The sequence below is a fragment of the Hyposmocoma kahamanoa genome, unplaced genomic scaffold (genome assembly GCF_003589595.1).
Source record: "Hyposmocoma kahamanoa isolate Upper Pololo Valley unplaced genomic scaffold, ASM358959v1 180, whole genome shotgun sequence".
In the NCBI taxonomy this organism is placed as follows: Eukaryota; Metazoa; Arthropoda; class Insecta; order Lepidoptera; family Cosmopterigidae; genus Hyposmocoma; species Hyposmocoma kahamanoa.
In genome coordinates, this window is record NW_020653711.1 from 2,916,558 (window position 1) to 2,941,332 (window position 24,775).

General features: G+C 37.6%; 2 protein-coding genes across 4 annotated transcripts; both read right to left on the bottom strand.

Moving 5' to 3' along the window:
• Positions 1-1,036: 1,036 nt before the first annotated feature.
• On the bottom strand, positions 1,037-23,553 carry LOC113226000 (pickpocket protein 28-like). Its single transcript, XM_026458500.1, has 13 exons — positions 23,421-23,553; positions 22,797-22,928; positions 20,404-20,487; positions 19,315-19,460; positions 17,682-17,888; positions 15,653-15,776; positions 13,951-14,099; positions 12,537-12,738; positions 5,862-6,046; positions 4,317-4,402; positions 4,168-4,242; positions 1,566-1,710; positions 1,037-1,197 (listed from the first exon to the last, which is right to left on the bottom strand). Exons 2-13 carry the CDS (start codon positions 22,857-22,859, stop codon positions 1,065-1,067), a joined length of 1,599 nt encoding a protein of 532 aa, XP_026314285.1. The 5' UTR covers positions 22,860-22,928; positions 23,421-23,553; the 3' UTR covers positions 1,037-1,064.
• On the bottom strand, positions 6,313-9,920 carry LOC113225998. 3 transcript variants are annotated; one of them, XM_026458499.1, is made up of 3 exons: positions 9,469-9,920; positions 8,489-8,609; positions 6,313-8,382 (listed from the first exon to the last, which is right to left on the bottom strand). In XM_026458499.1, exons 1-3 carry the CDS (start codon positions 9,519-9,521, stop codon positions 6,688-6,690), a joined length of 1,869 nt encoding a protein of 622 aa, XP_026314284.1. In that variant the 5' UTR covers positions 9,522-9,920; the 3' UTR covers positions 6,313-6,687. The 3 variants fall into 3 exon arrangements, with proteins under 3 accessions (XP_026314284.1, XP_026314283.1, XP_026314282.1); XM_026458498.1 differs by having other exon boundaries at positions 6,314-8,617; XM_026458497.1 differs by having other exon boundaries at positions 6,314-8,842; positions 9,027-9,598.
• Positions 23,554-24,775: the final 1,222 nt, after the last annotated feature.

Sequence of the window (24,775 nt, forward strand, 5' to 3'; positions counted from 1 at the left end):
TACAATTTCAATAAACGTGAACAAGTTGTTTTAGATTCAGGCATTACTTTGCAGAAATCCTTGTTAATGACAATGGAAGTACATTGCTACTCCGCGAACCCAGTGAGGATGAAATCTTTTCATGTAAAGTTTATTTTCCCACTCTCAATGAATAACCACTGGACGCCCCGTAGAGGCGAAACACGTGTCGAGTATAGAGGTATTTGTGATTTTAGTAGCGCTAGTGTTATTTATTTTATGCGAAACTCTCATGGTTGAGAAATTAACTGCATGAAAAAAATATTCAACGCAAGCGCAGGCTTTTTCCCGATGTAAGCGTCTTTGGACTGGCGGAGCAGCATCGTAATTTACTTCCATTATTAGTAAATAAGTTCCAATTAATTATATTTTTGATAGATAGTCATACACTATACATTCTTAGGTTGCGAACAGATTGACTGCATGTTTGCAGTTAATGTGTGAAGTTGTAATCAACTTCATGCAGCCACGACTGCGTTAAGTCGATAACGATTTTACGCATTAACTGCATGTAGTCGATCTTGGCTACATGAAGTCGGTTTCGACTGGATGCAGTTAATGCGTGAAGTTATTATCACGTGTCATGAAGCCTGCATGAAGTTAATTACGACTACACGCATTAACTGCAAACATGCAGTCAGTCTGTTAGCAGTCTTAATAAAATGGTACTTGACAGGTTTTTAAAATCAGGTATTACAACAAAAAATATTGCATATTGATTTTAAAAGCCAATATTTATTAAAAAAAAAAAATTATTTACTTTGTGTCCATTGGCTGGTAATAAAAGTAATAGTAAAGCTCCTGTGAAAGAGTTCGCCCAGAGAAGTACTGCCACCTTACCTGTTCTGCCGCCACGCAATAATGTGCGCATTACTGCGTTTCGGTTTGAAAGGGTAAGGGTGCTGGTGAAAATAGAGGCAAGTGGATCGTGCCAACTATGCATTAGGGTGATGGGCGCAGTGACTGTGCCCGTCCGACCTTTGTGATTTATAGAGCTCTGAGTGGCACTGCAACTGTTATGGACAGGCGTGTCTCTTGTTATCCCATCACTTGGTATTATAAAAAAAACTTTTTGTCGTATACTTACAAAGAAACTCTGTAAGTCCGAATATTTCGCCTTTTGTGTATCTCATGAATTTGTTGTCTTCAAAGTAGAAGTGTACGACAAGCATGTTTTGGCTGAAACGTTTAGTAAAATTTTGATATTACTACAGTCTAAATTGCAGTTACAGAGTTTGCTTTTGAATACTTTCTGTACACAAATACTCGAAAATCGAAGTGTTATATATAATAATAAGTGTTAATTTGGACGGATTGCGGTGCTTGTATTTTCTAATTACTGTACTGAAGCTTAAACGCCGAAAATAGGTCACCAAAAATAGTGGATTTACTCTTATGTCTTCACAATGCATTTGCAATCTAATACAGTTGTAAATGTTTTTTTCTTCTCTTTCTACATCACTACAAGAAGATATTAGTTGGTTCTATACATATTACGGTAAATACAGTATTATAATAAGCATTAGTTATTACAATAGGATATTTACGTAAAATATTCGGGAGTCCTGCTCTCAACCGTTTGTGCTATCTTCTTCACAAGTCTATTGTTGAGCGGTGCTGCAGTCATCTGTTCCTGGTAGGAGATTTCCGTACACGCAGGAGAGCACTCTTCGCATATACGATTGCGTTCTTCTGCAATTAGTTAATTTGTAGAGTTAAAGAAAGATTTTTTCAAACAAACCAACATTTCGGGCCCCACGGGCACGGGTGAATATTAAAGTCAACAAACAGTTATGTCTAATATTAATGCAAACCACCTTATTTTTTCTGACCATGAGACATGTAATGGACCCGAATATTAGTTTGTTTCAAAAAACAAACACCTATACGCGATTTAGATCCAAAAAAATAGATCCGTTTTTAAAGATGTCTTCTATTTTCAAACTGCTGCACAAGAAAAATTGGAAAATTCAGACGCTTAAAAAGGGAACTTACAAGTTTGTTACAAGTTACAAGTTTGTCTGTGTATCTGTACGCCAGAAAGACTGATCTAAAAGTTTTTTTTTAAATTGAAGAATTAAAAAAAAGACCATCAGCTACTTTCCCAGTTAGTGCAGGAATCTCAGTCATAAAATGAATATTTATGTTACTATCACTTGTCTCATCAATTTGAAATTTGGTATACTATAAAAATGTTACAATGTCATCGCAATATGTGGTAACCTGGACCACTGCGACAGTGGGGTTAGGGCAATTTACAATCTGGGCCCCAGAGTGTCTTTGACAGATAAGTTTATAGAGATTAAGATGAACATTCTTACACTAGCGTCACAGTACATTTACGAAAATGTTATTTACGTTAAGAAGAATAGCATTATTTTTTTTATTAAAAATAGTGACAGATATAACATTAACACAAGAAATAGAAATAAACTAGCTATTCTTGACAGTCTTCTTAATAAAATTACAAATTCCTCTAAGGGGCAATCATAGATATTGGAAAAAAAGCAAGGCAATATATAAGCTTCTATATTAAGATTCCGGTTATTCAATGTAAGATGTTTGAAATAAATATTGTAAATGTTAAGTGTATTCAAATGCATATTTGAAAGAGCAACCCCTAGAGTTTCTTGTTCATTCTTCTCAGCGGACTTTGCCTTACGAATGAGCAGTAGAGTTCATTTAATATCACGATTTCGAGTGTAATTTGCTTACGTATGAAATAAAGATAATTTGAAAGATCTGATGCTGCAACCAGGAAAGAACTACTTATAATGGAATTATCGTGTATGGTTTTATTGTATTGGTCTACACCAGTTGTTAGCTTACATATCGTCGCCTTACTTTCTCAAACTCGTAGTTAAAGCACAATGTAACTGAAATGCAAAAAATGCATTGTATATACAAATTTGCAGGCTGGTTTCACATCACATTTCCCACATATTCACATACTGGTTATTACTTATTCTTAAAGTAATGCATCCAATTTAACACTCTTGATAAGAAATTTAAAATAAATAGAAATTTTTGCCATCTCCTAAATAATCACTTTTTATAAGATACGTGTTTGAGAAAGTAAGGCGTCGATATGGTAACTTTGTTGACTTTCAGGAGTACATTGTTGTGTCGGGGTTTTTTTAAATTTAATTTAAATTTTATATAACAAACTGATGTTGCCAAATTAAATACCCTTTCATTTCGTTAACAATGATGTCAAGATTGTATAGTTTTTTTATTTATATTATTTTTATGAAGTAGCTATTGAATACCTAGATCATTCGTTGATGTTAAAAGAAGAGCGTATTTTATATTAGGTAAAGTGCGACGTAGTTAACACAAATGCATATAAATTAAATTTATTATATCGAAATATGCATATTCTATGTACTTTCATTGGCACGACAATAAAGCGCAGGTCACACCGTGAACGAAGGTAAGCTAACTTAGCTTAGTTCACGTAGTTTATGCAACCAACTATACCCGCTAAGCCTTAGCTCAGCTCACGTAGTTGCTTGCAAAGCTAAGCTGAGACAATACTTAGTAAGTAGTGATGTGCTACAATATGGATACGTGCGGGGGTGAAAGGCGGCAGAAGAGCAATATATTTCACGTAGCTTAGCGATCGTTGGGTTAGTTTAGTTAGCTTAGTCCGCGGTGTTAACCAAAGTATGAATAGATGTCCCGGCTACGTGAACTAAGCTGAGTTAATTTAGCTTCGTTCGCGGTGTGGCCAGCGCTTAAGCGGATTGGATGACGGATTCCGTAATAGCACAGCGCACACGCTGTCCGTCACGTTCGTTATTTTTTCGTTATACTTATATAATTTATTTAACACACTCCCGGGGGCATTGCGCCTTTGCCGATTGATGCGCTGTGGCAGATATTTTTCTCATACATAATGCAAACTTTTGTAAACGTTTCTTCTACAGGCTGTTAAATGAATGTAACAAATAATGATGTATTATTTGTTTAACTTGTATTTAAGGACTAAAATGAGGCATATTGTGCTCTCCATTTGTTTTAAGTCTAGTATTGTAGTCGCAAAGTGTTATGTATTGTAGGTATACAGTGTGTACAGTGCATTTATACAACAAATAACAAATTACATTCTTAATACTTATATTAGGTTCTTTTGTTATTGTTACTGACCTTGACTATTGTTTCTCCAGAAATCTGTGTAGCATTTTACGTCAACTTTTCCGCATACTCTTGTCGTTCTGTTTTCTATAATGTAACTAGTGTTAGAGAACCATGCATAGACTTAAATAATGTACTTGTGTTTTTTATAATTTACTTACTGGGCATATAATAAAGAACACAATTACAGTTTTCTAGCATCTCGTGAGCTTCACACTCCATTTCACAGTTCCTTAATGTGTAAGTTCTGAAATATTAAAACGTTTCATCATCATCAACCCATTCATACGTCCCATTGCTGAGCACGGGTCTTCTCTCAGGCGAGTAATAGGCCATTTGAAAGTCGGACTTGTCACGTTTTCCGAGGGTGGTGAACCTTTTCGACGTGTAGTTTTCATCACGACGTTTTCCTTCACCGAAAAGCTCATGGTATATTTCAAATTAAATTTCGCACATAAATTCCGAAAAACTTTCACCCACGGCCTTGCTTGAGAGGCGGTAGGTCAAATCATTAGGCACCGCAGCTTAAAAATAAATGGCTTCATTAAAACGTTTACTTAAAACGTGATCTTGCCGTAAACAATACATTGGAAATGAATCTGTTGTTTTCTTAACTAAATCGCGATCATTTATTTTTTGAAACAAACCAACATTTTTGGCTCTTTACAGGTCGTAAGGCCACGGCTGAGTTTTTTTTTAAATTACAAGTGCGCATTTGATGTCCATCTCACCATGATCTCACCTGATGGAAAGTGACGATGAGGTCAACGATGGAGCATACACACCTAAATAATGCCATGCACTCTCGCCTTGAAAAGGCCCGAGTTATAACGTTGAGCGAACAAGACTACAGGCAGGGAATTTCACTCCATGGCCGTTCGCCATATAAATGTGGAAGCGTAACGCTTCGTGTGAATCTTTGGAATATCTACAACACAGGGGTGGAACCCAATCCTACGCCTAGTCCCTCGGTGCTGGAAAGGAGAAAGCGGAATTAAATCGTGTAATTCCATCGCACACTCTCCGTGATATATCCAAAAGTGAGTAAGATGGTGGTCTTCAACCATTTACGTCTAATATTAAATAAATGCAGACCACCCTGTTTTCAGTAGTTCTACAGGAGATATCATCGACAGTGTGCGATGGTATTGCACGATTTAATTCCGCCTTCCTCTTTCCATCATCGGGGGACTGGACGAAGGCTGGGGTTCCACCCCTATTTTGAGGTACATCAAGGACTCGCACGAAACACGCTTCGCTTTCATATTTATATGGCGAACGGCTAAGGAGTACCTAGTATTCTCTGCCTGCAGACTTATTCCCCAAATGCAATAACTTGGGCTTTCAAAGCGAGAGTGAATAGGCAGTACTTAAGCGTGCATGCTATGCTATTCCATCGGGTGAGATCATTGACTTACAAATAAATGGACGACGGGTCTAAGGTGAGATGAAAGTTAAATGCGCACTTTTTTTTATAAAAAAGCAACAAAGACTGAAAAGTTGACATGTAAGCAAAGAGAACTTAAAGCTTTTTTCCATCCTATCCTAAGACTTAAAGAGATAGGTCGTAGATTAAGAGCATATATTATTGAATCTCTTTTACCGTTTCTTTATTAACATAATTCTCATATCAAAGGCCCGTGCCTTACGTGAATAAGATTAAAATATACTTCCTATGTCGTAAAGTTGCATCCAAATATTCTTACCTGAAAAACACTAAATTTCGTTCACTAGAAAACACACACAACCGTTTCTTTACATCTATAGATCTCAGAGCTGGTTGAGCATCTAAAATCCGAGGTTGAATAGCAACTCGCGCTTCTATGCCGGGGCTGTATATCTCGCCTAGGTTGGCCATCTTCGGCGTTTCGGTCGGGTTGTGGAGAAGTATCTACAACAACAAAGTAATTTGTTTATTGATAAGGTTTTACCTACCAATTAAACCGCCATTGTGCTCCGAGCCTTGTCCGGGTATGGTGAGAGAGCTATTGCTAAATTTTTGGTACAAAACACGATTTGACAACTGGCAACACTGAATTTCTCCTTCTTCTGCCCTCCGATTGGTCGTTGGATCCTTACCACCACGCTGCTCACCCCTCCACCAGTGTGGGGGTGCGGTGGCTGTTGTTCAAACTCGACACGCGGTTTCCCTCATTGTTCTCACCAGGTGCAATTTAAATTGCCCGGACAAGGCTCGGAGCACAATGGCGGTTTTATTGGTAGGTAAAACCTTATCATTGTGCATTCCTCGCCTTGTCCGGGTATGGTGAGAAGTGTTTGTTACCACCTGGTGAGAGGTGTGAGAAGCTAAATAGTGAACACGGGCTACAGTGAATAAGTGAATGTCATGTGATAGAAATGAAGTGAATCGTTAAAGTTTTCATACTGTTTAAAAGAAAGATATTTATTTAGTGATAATCTTTGTATTATAGTTTGTAAGTAAACTAACATTCCGTAAGAAACATTGTATAATTTGATAAATAGACAACAATTACGTATTTAGCATGCATTTGTAAATAATTCAATAATATTCTAAATTGCATTAAATAAATTTGATACATTTGATGTGTTATTATTAGCACTAATAGTCTTATTTATTTTTCTACAGTAATGTTTATGGAAGGTCGAAGCCCGTCTCCAGTTACCTTTCTCGAGTATGGTGTCTAATGGGACGTTACATAACCAGTTGTAAGAGGCAACTGCAGAGCGACTGCTGCCAGGTGTAGCGTCTATACCTGCAGATTTAAGAACAGTTCTTACCCAACCGCCAATGACCGTCCTGGAGGCAGGCTTCGGCGTTCCTCGAGTCGTGAGGAATAGTTGTTGAAGTGAGCCTCTTCTTGATTTCGATAGTTCAATGACCTTTTTTACCCAGTACACAGGGCAAATTGCTTGAACATCATGAGGTCTAAGTTTCCATCCCGATTGTTGGTGTTGTGCGGTGTCTGTTTTCGAACCAAATATTGGCCACAAAATAATGTTAGTATTATCCTCTTGTATGTGACCTGGTGAAATGGATAACAATGTTAAATCATGAACTCTCCTTCCCGATGTAAGTAATAATATTGTAGCACAACGCCGACACGCTTCGAAAAATGAAATATTAATCGGCACATTGTTTTGAAGCCATTGTACAACCTGTTGCGGGTCCCAAATGGGGACTTTCCTATTAATGGGGCGTGCTACTGAAACAGATTTTAACACTCGCCGCACAAATGTGTCTTGACTTAATTTTTTATTCAAATGCGGTTCGCAAATAGTGGAAACAACAGATTTATGTAACTGTATGGTTGATGGGGCAAGCTTTTCTGTAATATGAAGATCTGCGAGGAACTTGGCGAGGTCTTTTGCTTGCGGTGTAATAATGGAAACTTCGTTTTTTAAACACCACTTTACCCATCGATTCCAGGCCGGTTTATATGACATCAAAGTAGATTTCCGCCAACCGTTCATCAATACGGCCTTCTCTGCTGGGGTCCAATTTTTCAGTAAGGTGTCCCAGCTCCAATCAGCCAAGCTTTCAATATCAAATCGGTTACCTTGGGGAGCGGTAGGTTGGTAGTTACGTCTATTAGAGTTCTCTGTAGGTCGTGTATTAGAACTGGCCTGCTGAGGGCTCTGTTCTGTAGATCTGGTCTCCAAAACGACTTTATCCAGTGGGGGGCTACTACAATATACTGGCCTCTGCAATTGTTTAGGTGAGTCAAAACCCGAGGCATGAGTGATGGAGGAGGAAACACCCAAGCTAGTTGGTACTCCCATCGCCTGCTGAAGGCATTGTGGAATAGAGCGGCCTCGTCCCTCGGGTCTAGGGACGCGTAATGGGGAACTACGTGGGCTCGCGCTGATGCGAAGAGATCCACCTGAGGTATACCGAATTTTTGAAATATTTTGTGTGTCGCTTCTGGTAGGAGATGCCACTCTGGTATCGATTTGCCTCGAGACAGTCGATCGGCCACACAGTTGAAACGTCCTGGTAGATGTTGATAAGTAACTACAATCTGTAAGTCTTGAATTAGTTGACATACCTGGCGGGTTTGACTCATTAATTTTGATGACTTCGTGCCCCCTTCGTTCCTTAAGTACGCGAGAGCCGTTACATTGTCTGACTGAATCAGCAAACTGGCCCCGCGTAAGCCCTCTGTATTTGATTCTATCGCTCTCTGGATCGCTACTAGCTCCTTGAGGTTGCTGTGCCAAGTTTGTTGGTAAGGTTCCCACGTCCCGGCAAGGCACGTGTCGTTTAGTAGGGCTCCCCAACCGTAATTGGAAGCATCGGTTACTAGGTAGTGAGTAATCTGTGGTAAATGAATCATAGAAAAATCGCTTACCGCACGCCGCCACCACTGTAGATCCAACAGGACGTCCTTCGGCAACATGTATTGCTGCCTTGGATGCTTTCCCTTGCGTAGCGTGCGAAGGTGACGTTGAAAGTGGCGGCAATGTAATCGACCCTGTGGCACTACGTAATTGGCAAAATTTAATCGCCCCAGAACGGACCTCGCTTCGCTGAGAGAGCAGGTCTTCTTCAAAAGAAGTCGCTGAAACTCCTTTTGTAGTTTTACTATCTTCTTGGGAGGAAGATATTTTTCGTTCTGTAGGGTATTCCATTGAATTCCTAAGAATTCGATGTTTTGTGTGGGATTCGTAATAGATTTTTTGAAATTGAGAATCCATCCTAGAGCCTGAAGAAATTCTATGATTAAAGAAGTTTGCCGCTGAAGCAAACATCGATCTTGATTGACGATTAGAAAATCGTCGAGATAAACTACAATACGGACACCCGCCTCTCGCAGTCTCTGCGCCACAAAGTTTGTTAACATTGCAAAACACCTCGGGGCACATGCTATACCGAACGGAAGGCAGGTCATTTGGTAAAGTACATGTCTGAATATTAATCTTAGAAAACGTCGGTGAGGTGGCGTGACGTTTACGTGAAAATACGCTTGTGACATATCGACTTTCGTCATCCAGTCTCCCGGTTGCAGAAAATTTGGAATCTCGAAATGAGATATAAGGTAAAATTTCTTTATTGTTATATAATTGTTTAGATATTTCAAATTGAAAATCGGTCGGAAGGAAAGGTCTGCTTTTTGAATTAAAAACATCGGTGACACAAAACTGGGACTTACTTCCGCTAGTTCTAAGACCTTTAAATCTAACATTGCCCGAATTTCTGCAGCCATTTGGGGAGAGTCTGGTGTTTGGTAAGTATCCAAATCTGGTATCAATAGAGGGGGCTTTCTTATAAATGGTATTCGAAGATTGGAAATCATTTTCAATATAACTGGTGGAGCTCTTAGAGCCACCCACCTGTGATAAAAGTGTTGTAGGCGACCCGCTTCGAAGCGATGTGAGTCAATCATAGCGGCGTCTCTTGGAATCGATGTGACGACCCTCGCGAGACCTTCTAGGCTCGTGCTTTCGTTTTCCACGAGACGCCGCCAACCCCCTAGGTTTTGAACTCCCTGAAGGCTCTGTGTTGGGTGTACGAAAGCGTTGTATGAATTGGTTTTTCAAAGGGAATTTGATCTGACCTTTAGATGTAGACGAAAAAGACAAATTTCGTTTTGCCGGTTGTGGTTTAGCAAGCACTTTCGATGGACCACCTTCTCTGTCAAGCAATTTAGAAAATTGTTCTGGTTCAAATAAAAATTCAGAAGATGGGGGTATCTTTTTGAATTTTTCTACTGTATAATTATTTTGAACGGACTTCAATAATTCATTTCTTCGATTATTTATTATTGACGCCCTTTTCCCACAAATAATCTGCATGATGTCGTTGGAAATTTTATTGTATGTTTTCGTTAAATAATTCCTTAACTTTGCTAGAAAATTCATCGTAATTAATTACCTGAAGTTCTCGTACCCATGAAAGTAAGGAAGTAACATTCTGTTGTAAAATATTTCTTTGTAATAATACAGCGTTAGACAATGCAGATAAAGTACGTTCACAAGAGGGTAGAAATTTGTTTTTATCGAAAGGTTTCAGATCATCATTGGATTCCAATTCTACAAAACCAGGTTTAGATAAATAAGTCTTTTGAGTTTCAATGAAATTTATGTTGAGCCAATCAGGGGACCCAAAAAGCTGTAAAGAATTAATTAACTCAAATCGTTCATGGTCAGTTTTGCCTATACCAGTGTCCTTCAGTGTAGTTTGTAGAGATTGGAAGGAAAAATCGTCATCATTTCCCTCAACTGGTGTACAAGATTGTGGCACACTGGCTAATTGAGGTGCAGTGTCGGGTACTTGCGAGGTACTGGGCTCGGATACCACACGTGTCTGTTGTTCCGACACCCCCACATTTTGCACATTTTGTTGCATAAAATTATTCATAAAAACCGTTAGGTCACTAACCTGTTTGCATAACTGACCAAAAACCGAAATATCCGAATTGTAGTACTCACTGTGGCGCCAGTTAGCGCGATCTAAAGAGCTGTCGTAACTTGGAGATCTCGATCTGGAGTACGAGGGAGATCGAGATTTGCGCCTTCGTCTTTGTCGGTCTCTGCCTCGTCGTCGTCGTCGGCACTCGCCAGTGCCGCCAGTTGTATCGGAATCCATATCGGTACGCAATCCGACAGGATTTCCCCTTAATTGTGTATTCGCAACGAAATTCAACAACGCAATGAGGGAAACCGCGTGTCGAGTTTGAACAACGGCCACCGCACCCCCACACTGGTGGAGGGGTGAGCAGCGTGGTGGTAAGGATCCAACGACCAATCGGAGGGCAGAAGAAGGAGAAATTCAGTGTTGCCAGTTGTCAAATCGTGTTTTGTACCAAAAATTTAGCAATAGCTCTCTCACCATACCCGGACAAGGCGAGGAATGCACAATTAACAACTTTTTAATTTATGAAAAGTTTTTGTGCGAGAGAACACATACCCACTCCAAAAGTAATGCAGTGTTTTTCAAAATACTGGTCGATTATTTGACTTTTTTATTTTAGATCTTATTTGAAGACTGTAAAAAATGGTCGAAAATAATTTTTATTATAAATAAATAATAAAAAATAAAATAAAATAAAAATAAAATTCATTTATTTCGGGCAGCAAAAACCCATATTATAGACAATACATTCACTACATATTACATTATTATTACCTGAAATTTAATGCATAATAAAAATAAAAAAAAATTATTCATCACAAAGGTGGTGAAGAGGAAGCCCACCAGCCGTAACCAGTGTGGCACAGCTCCGACAGGACCGAACTTCCTGCTGCGTCCGGCCGTACCGACGACGTTGATGTACCTGTCGCGGCTGCATTACTCCACGAAGTCTGAGGAGATAGTGGAGTATATCAGGCATAAAACCAAATACACCCTGAGGGTCGAGCGGTTGGAGTCTCGCCGCAACGTGAACTTCAATTCCTTTGTGGTGAGAATACCGACCGAACATCTTTCGACCTTCATGAAAGAGGAATTTTGGCCGAAGGGTGTCATATATCGGCGATTCCGCGGCCGGTTACCTGACACCAGATTGCGCCACACGTCGCCGATAAGAGAAATCGTGTAGATTAGTTTTTATTATTATATTGTATGTATGTTTGTTTTAAGGTATATATAATAGGGGTATTTTGTTTTTATATTGTTATGTATGTTAGTCTACAAGGTATGTATACATGGGTCTTTGTTACCTGATATAAATAAATAAATAAAAAAAAAAAAAAAATAAATTATTCATTTGTTTTAAATTCCTAGTAATACTGGTTTGTCGAGTGGTTCGAGGTTGATTTTGCGCTCTTGTAAATATCGTAAAGTTTAGCTGAAAAATCGAACACAAAGAAAAATTTCTTCGATCTGACAGGAGACTTAAAACCCGCGTCTGTATGCCAATCGGTCGAGTCACCAGACCTTATGAATTTCTCTATGCGTTACAGATTTGTTTTTAGTTTCAATAGCTTTTACCTTAGCGTCACCTGTGAGAAATCTATGAAAGATTTTCTTTACTCAACCTGGTGCGTTGGTGTTTGCAGAATCAAAAGCAATTGTATAATATTTTCACTTCCGATAGTCATGAGATTATTATCACATATACTGACTAAACTAACAAAAATATCACGTAGCGTTAGACATTTTTAGAACTAGTCAGTCGGCGAAAACCTTCATTTTAGCTATTAGCCATTTTGCTAATTGGCCATTTATCAACCAGGCCTTTAAGTCGAATTTTTACTCGCCATGTTTATTATGTTACAACGAACGTGGCAGTCAGGTCATTATCTGCGTTATTTGTTAGTAAACAGACGAATCGATCTGATTCCGGCAAACTCGAAAACCGCTATAGTACCTACTTCGATCATAGCCAAACAATATAATGATCTTGCAATGTGTATATACTTCAATCTGGGCGTAAATATGTATTTATACAATTTCTTACCTTGAACCCAGTACTATACGTTGAAGCGCAATAATATTCAGCTATATTAGCATCCAGGATTAGCGTTAGGCCGTGGTTTACACCGACGCCTTTTGGTTTCCACGGAAAGCCGTTAGGTGGCGAGTCAGCTGGGTACCCCGTTTCCGGAGTCCAATCCACGGCAGGAAGTGGAAATGTTAAATTCATGTCGTTTACGTTGTTACTGAAAGGAACTCGTAATAAATAGATGTTGAATCAATAGATCGATTCCTCCAATGAACAATTCGCCAACTTTATTCTTTGGTCATTTTCTGTTATTTTGTAAATAGCCTTATTTATTTACTAATATTATGCTCCCCGAATTTTGTGAAAAAAAAAAACTGAATTCGAAAAAGAACACAAAAAACGAATTTTGTAAAAAAAGAAACAAAAAACAGAACAGGTCCAAAAATTAATTTGCCGTAATGTTATTGGAGGTATCGAGATGGTGAGAGGCTACAGATTCTATTGTACGTAATACTTAATGTAATTTAGTAGGCTCAATTATAAGTTGGAGTAAGACCCAAGATAGATGTTTTGCCGTATTTCGAACACATGGTAAATTGGTTTTTCGACATTCAAAAATACGAATTTAACTTGTTTTTTAGTTGATAATAAAACAGAAGAAAGCAGTTGTGACATATGGGATCCGAAATATGATTAACTAAGCTTCTTTCGATAAAAAAAAGTTTGTGAAAAATGTGTCGGGGCTACAATGGCCTTATGGCTGATCCTGGTGATGATTTAGACATGGATATATTTGATTATAATTTTAGGTGTTTTTACAGTTACTTTCTTTCATAGTTATAATCATAGTAATTTTATTTAAGGTTACTACACTTTTATTATACCTAAATACTCAGTGAGTACTCATGATTGGTCATGCTGTATGCATATGCTTAGGTTTACATTGTAGACTAGAACTAGCAATAATGTTTATAAGCTTTTGTTAAGGAATGAATATGAACTGTAAATTAAACTGCCTCCGTGGCCGAACGGTTACCATACCGGACTGCCACGAAGAGGTCCCAGGTTCGATTCCCGGGCCGGGAGAAATATTTGTATGGCCTACAATTGTTTCTCTCGTGAGTTTGGGTGTAATTTGTGGTTGTCTAAGTGTGTGTCCATGGCACCCGCGACACAGGGTTTCCCTAGTGCGGGGCTATGTTGAGTGTGTGCGTTATTATTTATTTACTGTTTTTGTACGTCTATTTAATAAATAATAATAATAAAAAGGCAAATACTTAAATATCGTGCAATGAATTTCTCCGCGATTACCTTCAAAGCCTATGCAACCATGATACCACTTTGCCTTCCAGCATTTTAAATTAATTGAGTTGTTAAAAAGAACATTATTTTTAATATTGTGTATAGGTAATAAAAAAACCATGATTACGGGTCCCAGAACATCATGTTCCGATGTACAGTGTTGAAGGTACAGCAAAGTCCTTCGTCTGTTAATTGTGCGTTGAATAGATCCAGGCATTTCTCCTCCCTAGAATTCCATGAGCATAGAACCAGCATCTCAGCACACGGTTGCGTTACCTTGAAGTAAAAGAAAACGTCCTGTTGATGGGTCGATACCAGAATACTTTATTATTTGCGTTTGTTTTCACGTAGACCGAGATTCTACTTCTATAAGTTGTGGATATTCCACGAAGCGTTACGCTTCTACATTTATACGACGAACGGCTATGGAGTGGATTTTCCTGCCTGCGGACTTATTCCCTGACCGCTATATCTCTGGCAATTTTCAATGCGTAAGTAAATAAGGCATTATTTAGGTGTGTATGCTCCATTGTCATTTTCCATTAGGTGAGATGGAGGTGGCAAATGCGCACTTTTTTTTATAAAAAAAGAAAAATTAGATACTAAAGTTCACGATTTTTTTCATCTAGGTGAAATTTTCCATATTCATAGTAGGGATGCACGATTTTTTGCTTTGAATCGATCGAATAGAACCGTTCACACATTGTTTGTCCTGCAAAAATAAGGCACACAGCTCTATACGTTTATCGAATACGCAACGGACTTGTCAAACAAATCGAATGAACTTTAACATATTCGGTGTGCAGTGGCGCATAGTATTAATGCGTCATCAGTTTTTTATCGAATAGTCACCGAACAAGCGGCGTCTAGTATTGAAGTATCTTTTGAACGGAGGGCACGAATACTTTTATTAATACAAAATGCCCGGCGAATCTTCTGTGGACAGTGATTTGTTTATATCTTTAGTGGAACAAAAGCCCGTTTTTTTTCTCAGATTTTCGTAGAATTTTTCAAATGTGTTTGTACCCAATACCTTGTGTTCTTCCGGCAGCAAAGCCGTTCGTGTCTTCTTTGCCAATATAAATGAGCAACAAAGTGTGGATCCATCACAGACGTGTTCTCAAGGCGATTGTTGTATGAATACTGCGGCTATCCGTCTATTAAACGCATGAAAATATATCATGTCAACCTCCGCTGTCCATTCGTTTATAATTGAATACGTTAAAAAACGCGCAGGACAGTGCCGTGTGAACCAATGCTTACTGTACTTAGATGTTAACAAACTGCTTTTCTTGCACGCCAATATAAAATAGGGATTCAGAAAGAGACTATGTCTTGTTTGAAATATAAATACGATACAAACGATACAATTCACCTTAATGTTCAATAGATTTATACTTACAAATCGCATTGAAATGAATCGATACAAGAAATAGCTAGATCGTATATACTTGAATTGATTTTCATAAAAATCGAACCGTAATGTGCATTCCTAATTTACTGGAGTTTCCAGGGAATGATTCTTGTAGACTTCTAATATATTTTTCTAATAGACTGAAGACGCATGACGGGACGAACAAGTGGTACGCGATGGTAAGCTACACGCCTGTCCATAACATTTGCAGTGCCACTCAGAGCTTTAAATCGCCAAGATCTGAGGGGCACAGTCACTGCGCCCGTTACCCTGACAAGTCTCATGTGCCTGTAATTTTACCAGCACTCTTACCCTTCAAGACCGAAACACAGTAATGCTGACATTACTGCTTGGCGGCAGAAATAAACGAGGTGACAGCACCTCCTTGGAACTGCTACTAATGTAAGATACTTACATTTATAAGGAAAGAGCGAGTATAATCCCAGTCAGCAGCTTCAGCGGTGACATTGTTTTCAAATATCTCGCCTTCGTCCTCCGTTGAGCAGAGACTAAGCAGCAGCTTCTTGTCTATTGAATTCCTACAATTTAATAAATTGGATGTTGTGTGCGAAACATTGTTTGCGTAATCTTACGTATAGTTTACTAGCAGCCATTTTAAGGATACTACTGCTATGACTTGTGTGGTAATTATGTGCTAGGCTTCTGATGCTGTATCGTAGGAAATAGTGGTAAGTATACTGTGATCGCGCGATCTCTTGGTAAGGGTTACTGGTAACCTTCAATGTGTATGCTACGATCGCGATATCAGTTTCATCTATGTCATAGGTTCCCAAACTTTTTGGCTCACCTCCCACTTAGGCAAGATAAAATAATTTCAACTCACCACCACCTCAAAAAATAACTGAAAACTTGTTATTTTTTATATTAATCTAACAGAAAAAAATCACAACGAAAGAACAATATATGTATGTATGTAGTTTATATAGATAATTCAGGTTTTTTTTTACAAATGCTGTAGCACCTCCTGGACAGCATCAACGTCCCCAATTGCTTCCGAGGCCCTCACCAGCCGCAGCCCCCTAAAACTATTCAACGTCCACTGGGAAGCGGTAGGGACTGAAACGGAAACTGTGATCTACATACTATTTAATGTTTATTTTTGTCTCATCCGATCTCGCTATCTGAGTTACTACTCATGTTATTTTATAAATATATTTTATATATAATATTCCTGTAAAATGCCTTATTTTCACAAATTAAAAACCATTCAGTTTTTGTTTCAAAGTTAAATTGGGTATAAATAGTAAAACTCATATGCAACTATTATTGTATTACCCACACATATACTCGTATTGTTAAGGGAATCAAAGATTTGGTGTTTTAAAATAAAAATCTGTATGTAGATATTTATTGGAAATGAAACTATTTTTTTAATACAGTTGCTCAAAACGTGGTATTTTACGTAGTATATATCGTGCTGAAAGTTGGATTTTTCGCACTAGTGCTTTTTACATTTCCATTTTTTTTATTTGACGTTGTTTCAATTCTTAAACATAGCAACTAGAGGTTGTGTATTTATTTAAGTTTAATGTAAGTCATTCGTCATTGAAACTTATACTTACTTACAAACATCTTATTTGTTTAAATTGCATAGGTGTTTTATAAAACAGGGGGTTACATTTAAAAATACCAAAATATTTTCCATAAAGATGGCTGATTGAGTATTAACAATGACCAGAGGTGAGCATTACGCGAGACCGCTGCGCGCCGCGCCACTGTACACTGAATTTTTATCAGACAAAGAAATAAAATGAGTTTTTTTTAAAATAGTGTTTTATTTTACTTTCAATGTAGTATTAAAAAATGTCGTTTGATATGTCAATTCGAGACAAGTGAATTTGTCAATTTCACTTGTCTCGAGTCTTGACCCTCGCCTCTGGCTCGGGCCAGGAAGCCCGAGTCTCGTGAATAATGACTAGCTTTCCGCACTTGTCTCAAAAATGACTATTTTCAACATTGACTTACAATTATATGGACGTCGGGACCGCGCTAAAAAGTATCCGAACTTATAGGGCGTTAAAATCTTATACAGAGCGTCATTCACGCTTTAGTCTTCGTTTGTTCGACTGACAGCGAAGCAAGCAAAATTATACAGTACTGCGATGACATTACAATTTAAATTCAACGTTTTAGCTTTTTCATATTCCTTTATATGTCACTACATTTAAATAGGTTGACTTGGTACATTTTTTTCGTGGTTTTTGTATTAGACCCGTCGTCCATTTATTTGTAAGTCAATGATTTTCAAGTCTCAATTCGCGTGTGTTTGTGTTTCGGGCTTTTACAAGTTCCAGTTGTTCTATCAACAATCTGGGTTTGTTTGAAAAAATAACATGCGATTTTAGGTTTTAGGATTTTCAAAGTGTCGCAATCACGACAATTTGGGAACTCGATAGATATATACCAAAAAAAAAAAAACGTACCCGGATGTCCAATATCGTTCCGCAACCGATTTTTTCGCCTGATTGACGTTACAAATGGTGAGAGCGGGGAACGGCAAGTTAGATAACGCCATGTTTTCAGGGTTGACGGTGACGATCATCGGCGACGACCGCCATTTGGTGTAGACGTTGAAGATGAAAAATGTTGCGCAGATTAAGGAACTGCCGAATGCAGCTAGCCAAAAAAACCTGAAGATTATTTGTATTATTGTTATTCATATATTCTTTTGTGATAATAGTCCACTAGTTTGTTATTTGTGCCTACTACTAGTTTTGTTATTACACATAGACGACCTCCGTGGTCGAGTGGTTTGCACACCGGTTTTCATGGTGTCGCCATCTCTGAGGTCCCGGGTTCGATCCCCGGCTGGGACAATGCAGAAAACTAATTTTTCTATATTGTCTCGGGTCTGGGTGTTTGTGGTACCGTCGTTGTTTCCGATTTCCATAAACAAGTGCGTTAGTTACTTACTTTGGGATCAGAGCAACGTATGTGATGTTGTTAAATATTAAAAAAAGACTGAGAAATCCCTAAGATCTGCTGACTCGCTCTGTAGGTCAGTTAGTATAGTCACGACGTAGTTAGGTAGTCACGATCGCGTCCAGTCTGATTTTAGAAATGTATCTTTGTGTCAATAATCACAAAGATTATAACAAACTAGAGTGGAGTATCTTAATAAAAAATGAATATATCTTTGTGTTGTGTATTTTGTCGTTATCAATAATAACGACCTGAAAAATTTTATGATTAGCATTATTTACACTAGCAAAGAAGTCGGAGCTTATGTACATAGGTCATAATTGATACCACTTATGATGAGCTACAGAGTGGTGTCACTTATGATCTACGTAACTCCGACTTTTGGTTCATTTACAGTTATTACAATGTAACATACTATAAATTCAATTTGGTGAAGATGTTATCTAAATTGCACAACTACTCATGAGTGAACACAGCTTGCAAAAACAACGTAAAATGTAAATTATACAGAATTTTAAAAAAGCAACTTAAATTTAAAAAAAAGAAAAAGTGTCGTCGTATTCCAGAACTCTACTCAATGCTCAAGTCAAGTCTGAGTATGATTTCAAGCACTGGAAATACGACCCTAATGGAAGGGACTTGTGTATGATATCGAGTGCTTTAAACCATACTCAAATCCTGACTTGAGCATTGAGTAGAGTTCTAGAATACGACCCAAAGTAATACAAACAAAAACAATAAATACAAGTGAAGAAGGGTCTCGGACAGCATCAAACTAGATGGTGGAAAAATAATGAATGAAAGTTTAATATAATACTAATACGAAATTTGTGCAGCGACTGCCAAAATGTATCGCAGACGTGATTGTGCTTATTATATAGTATATTATACAGACTTCTACTCTTCTATCTAAAAATAGTATTCGAATTTTATCCAACTTGAATGACGCCAACCACAGTATAATGTTACTACACCATCAAAGTTATTGGAAGCTGCCTGTATGAAATTATAGTATATTATTGTGATGCAAATCGGTTATACAGTGCTTTGTACAGTACTTACTACTTATCTAGGTATTATATAGATGATTACGAACAAATTAAAGGCTTACTGAAATTGTTTAAATTGACGCACCTTTCAAACCAAGTTAACTTCTTTTCCCCCATATACCGCAGTCCGTGTAAGGTAGAAGTCAGCAGATATTCTCTGAAATTCTTTTTGAAGTCTTCGTTTTCACATAGTGGAGCGGCGACGAGTTGCTTCTTTTGATTAAGGTTCGCCTGAATTTTAAGAATGTAAGTGAATTTTACTGAATGAAAGCAGTGAAGAAACTGATATACACTTTTATATAATGCACATGAAGACTTTCTAAAGACATTCAGTAACCCGTATTTTAGAACTGTAGTATCCTAGAACCACACGGTGAATCTAAAGTGTTTCTGTATTTTCATCCGCCATTGAAAAAAATATATAGAAATTAAAAAAAAATACCTTAATCATTACGGCCAAAAATGGTGTTTCAAAATGGCCATCGTAAAACTGGATTGGTAGGTCAATGAGTATAACGATTTGTTTCGAAAAAATGTCAGCAAATTAAGCTATTGAGGTAAAATTACGGAAAAAATTCAAAAAAGAAAAATTACAATTTACTATATGGCAATACAATTTTGACGATCTCGCTGGTCCAGCGGTTAGCACTGAGGGTGTAGATGAAGATGTCCCGGGCTTGTTTCCCGGCAGGGCCAATTTGGGAAACGAAGTTTGGTACTAAATTGGTCCTGGTTTGAGTATCGTGGGTAGTGCCCGGAGTAAATTTTGTTGCTCTAGCACTCAGAGTGCGGTGAATTTTCTAGATTTAGACCACGTAATTGGTGTGGTTGTCGACTTCAAAAAAAGAGGAGGTTCTCGATTTGACTTAATTTTATTTGCAATTGTGAAGCGATTTTCATTTTTGTGAACCCATTTCAATTTGAAGAAAATATTCCACCTCTAAAGGTGGCAAACTAGAGATGAATTCGGATTCGCGCACTTTCCGGTAACCGATTTCAATAAAACTTGGCAAAATAATAGATGTGATTCCACGAACTTTTGAGGTTTTTATTTTATAAAAAAGTTATAATTATTTTGACAAATTTTTAATGTCATTAAAAATTACACTCTTAATAATACATTACGTCATATTTTGCTGAAATTACTCCTAGCTTTCCCAAATTATTTACTTACACGACTTCGGCCTATTGTCACATTGTTTTCCCAAACATACCATGGTGGCGTATCTGGGTTGATTTGTGTTGTCCAATAGTTTTGCTGTAAATTGATAAAACGGAAAGCTGATTAGTAGCAGTAGAGCTCCTTGTGAAAGAGTTCATCGAGGGAAGTACTGCCACCGTACCTATGTCTACAGCCAAACAATTAATGTGAGTACTACTGCGTTTCGGTATTGAAGGGCAAGGGTGCTGGTGAAATTATAGGCACATGGGACAGATCAACTTGCAAATGCCAAATGACAGGCGTGTCGCTTACTACCGGGCGCACAAATTTGTTCGTTCCGTCACTTAGTATCGTAAAAAGAATGCAATAGTAGTCTGCTACGATTATAAACCTTAGTCTAAATGTAAGTATCCTCAGTTTTCAAGTATCTATTACAAATTCAATATTAGACAAGGGATAGACTAGGCAAACAAAAACTAATCATGAGAAGAGCACGCAGGCCATGCCCTTGATAGGCTTTCGTAGCCGTCACATGATTTATAAATAATTTTAACTGTTGGCAGCAGCAACATTAAAATAAATAATTTTTATCATGGCAACATTGTGAGACAGTCTCAGCCTCTTCTTTACGACAACAAGCTACATGTGGTTTTGTTAAAAATATTAAATTTTGACATTAATCGTCAAAATATTCAAAATGATTTTGGTTGTACCTTTCCTCTCTCACAGGAGCTCTACTGGTACTGTATTATTGTACATTTTGGATTTATTTGGAACGTAATTTCCATAAGTCCTTGTAGAAAATTTCAATTTGTACGAACCGGGGAAAACTTTTTCTTCGATGTTATCAGGTTTTTTGTATTCTTTAGCTCTTTTAGACTAAAAATATAAGGTGGCTCGAATTATGTGCTTGGGAGTCTATTAGCACGTTAGAGTATTTTTCCATCCTCTAAGATAAGTACCTGATCTAAGATGAGTTTGAATACGTAATCGTACAAAAAAAAGAAACAAATTTCTTTTTCGTGTTTTGGCTTCTGTCCCGCTGAGGACAATTCTGCCCGTGTCCGGATTGAAAAAAAAAGAAACTAAAGTAACCTATGCTAAAAATAATGTCCCCTGTGACAGTTAATAAAAATCTACAAAATATAACCTTGTACCAATTTGTACTAATTTACGTATTTCATAAATTATTTTTATAAGCCTCGCTTTTAAATGAGCTTTTGTTTAAGTAATACATTAAATTAAAGTAGAAATAACACCAAATCAATGTTTATTTGTGAGAAATGAGCGGAAAAACACAAATTAATTTTACGGCAACGTGTATTATGTCTGTTACCTGATCTTAATAAAGATCTAATATATAAGCTTGACCGCCTTCTGCTATTCGTTTCATCTTCTGAATTCGCAAATTTGCGAATTCAGAAGGTGACATTTGCGATTTTCACAGCTCAACTTAAATAGCTTCCTATCCTACTACTCAGGCAAAAGAGACTGACTACTCTGCACGTTGCACTCCATTCTTTTCAATCCTCACTATCCAGAATACTGGAAATGTAAATTTCAGTATCTGTGCGACTCTCATGACCGCCCCCTTCGATCCATTAACTCTCTTGTACTCTTTATAACTTTCTTTCATTCTGGCTTCATGTCTGAGTCCTTCACTCTCCATTCAACACGTCTCTGGAATGCTTTCCCAGACTCCATTAGAAGATCTCGTCACAGCGATAATCATCATTATTTTCTTCTGTTATTGTATGTATCATATATAAATATATGTATTATGTATACAGATAATATGTATATGTTAGGTTTGTTCGTTATATATTTGATTATATACTATTACATTTGTGTTATTATTAAATTATTTTTATATATTTAATATTTTGTTTAATTTGCCGCATTCGTGAATTTCGTTTTCCTCAAAGGTTGATTGGTACAGAATGCTTTTAGCATTAAGTCCGCCTTTTGTATCATTCTGTGTTGTGGTCAATAAAGTTTAATAAATAAATAAAGGGTACTTCATTCAATTACACTGCATTTGCTAGAGATGGTTGAAGATGGATAAAAAGTTTTCGATAGTTTTATGAAAAAATGTACAGTGCGTGTATTCATTCTTAAAGTATGAATTTAATCAATGGCAATGAATTGATAGGCTAGTGTTATTACTTTTTTGAGACCTATAGATTATAAATTAATAATATGGTAAATGTTTTTATAAATTGACTAAAATATCGATTGAAATTTCATTTTAAATAACAGTTGTGTGTTTTATGCCTTCAATAATATTGCTTAAAAAATCATATACACTAAAAATCTATCGAGTGTACCTCATCCATATGACAAACATCAAATGAAACGTCTCAGGGATCATCCTAGTTTGTGTTTAGTATAATAAGCCTACTTACCTTTCTAAAGTTGTCAAGGGATTTTCTAGGGAGTATCCTGATTTCCTTATTGGGTATGACCATTATAATTTTGTTAGTAGACTTTCTTCTTCAGCGGTCATCAATGCGAGTGGGGACATTGGGGAGCAAAGACTAGAAACAATCATTCAGTTAGATACAGCGTGTTAGCACTTTGGCAACTAATGATCAAAGGCAAGAGTAGCTTCACGAGGTGGTGTAGGTAGAAGTAATGTGCGGAAAAGGATTATTCGTGACTAGAGGGGCGTTTAAACGAAAAGCACTTTGAAAAGTTTACTTTTGAATATAAGCACACAAGCATGTTTATAATTTTTAACCGACTTCAAAAAAAGGAGAAGGTGGTTAATTTGACTGTATTTTTTGTATGTATGTTACGCGATAACTCATACGGCGTTTGTAAACCGATTTTGAAGATTCTTTTTTGTTGGAAAGAGGGTACCTCAGTAGTAGTCCCATTTAAATTTGAAAAAAATATTTTCCACCTTTAAGGGCGGCAAACTAGGGGATGAAGACTTTTGAGGTCGGTTTTGAGTTCTAAGCGTTGCTCAGTACAATACGCAATAATTTCATTTTTAACCGACTTCAAAAAAGGAGGAGGTCTGTTACCCTATACTTAGGGCGATTGTGAATCCATTTTGATGATTCTCGTTTTCTTGGAAAGAGGAACGACGTTACTTGAGCGCAGTGACGCTTCAGACGCCGACCACACTGTGATCCCGGCGCACTAATGCGAGGGTCGTCGCGCGTCGACGCGCGTCGCCAGGCGTTGTAGTTGAAAAACAGGACGCGACGCGATGCTTCGACTCTGCGCCAGTGTGAGTTGAGCCTTAGTGGCCCACTCTCGCTTTTCGCTGTCAACAAAATGTTGCAAGCTTTTTTTAACAAAAAGTCTATGAGCTTAAACGGTTTGTAAAGTATTTTGTAAGCTTTAAACTAAAACGTGTCTATGTGAACAGTGCTTTTATGAGCACGCTTACGTAAAACGGTAAGTAAGTAAAGTAAAATTTATAAGCAGTATTTAGTAATCTCTATTCATGATTATGAAGGCGCGTTTCGAAAGAATAGGAGAATAGAAGTACCTGGGGAATTCGCTAAAGACCCACAAGCAATCAATTGTCGAGAGGTCTTCTAAGTAAGAATTATATTGTTTTGGTTTGCTAAGTCATAACTAGTCATAAGCCAGAAAACATGTATCTCACGTTTTTAACCGACTCCATGAAAAGGAGTCGGTTAAAAACTTCTTAATTTGACTGTATGTTTTGTTTTTGTAAGTATGTTACGAGATTAACTTTGTGACCCGATTTTGTTGTTTTTTTTTTGTTGAAAAGATGGTGCCTCAGTAGCGGTCCGACTTAAATTTTGGCAAATTAGGGGATGAATCCGGTTTCGCGCACTTTCCAGTAACCGATTTCGATAAACTTTGGCAAACAGATGTAATTCCACGAACTTTTGAGGTTTTTTTAGTACTACAGAGTACAGACCGGAGATTATATTTCACGACGTCGTCGGCCAATCTTTATGCCCGATGGGCGTTGAAAAAGGAAGTCTCGGGTTCGATTCCCAGTAGGACCAATTCGGGATTTTTTTTTGGTGTTCTGGGTGCCCCGAAGTGAATTCCGTTGGTCTGGTACTTATAGTAGAGAGAATTCTTTATTTTGAAACATTATTATTATTCGCATGGCACAATAACAGAGGCCGTGGGTTCACCGCGACCGTTGATCATTTAACCGTTTCGTCTTGCTAATTACCACCGAATTCGAGTTTATTATAAAACGTATATGGGGAATTCCGCAATACACCTTAATCAGTGATGATAGGGGTAGTGTGGGCTGAACTTGCAACACACAACCTAACTTTTGCATACTAAGGTGAAGGCATGCGATTGATGCCGTCTTATTATTATTATTATTATCTCTCTAATTATTTTATAAACTCACCTCTCCCATGACTTAAAAGATTAA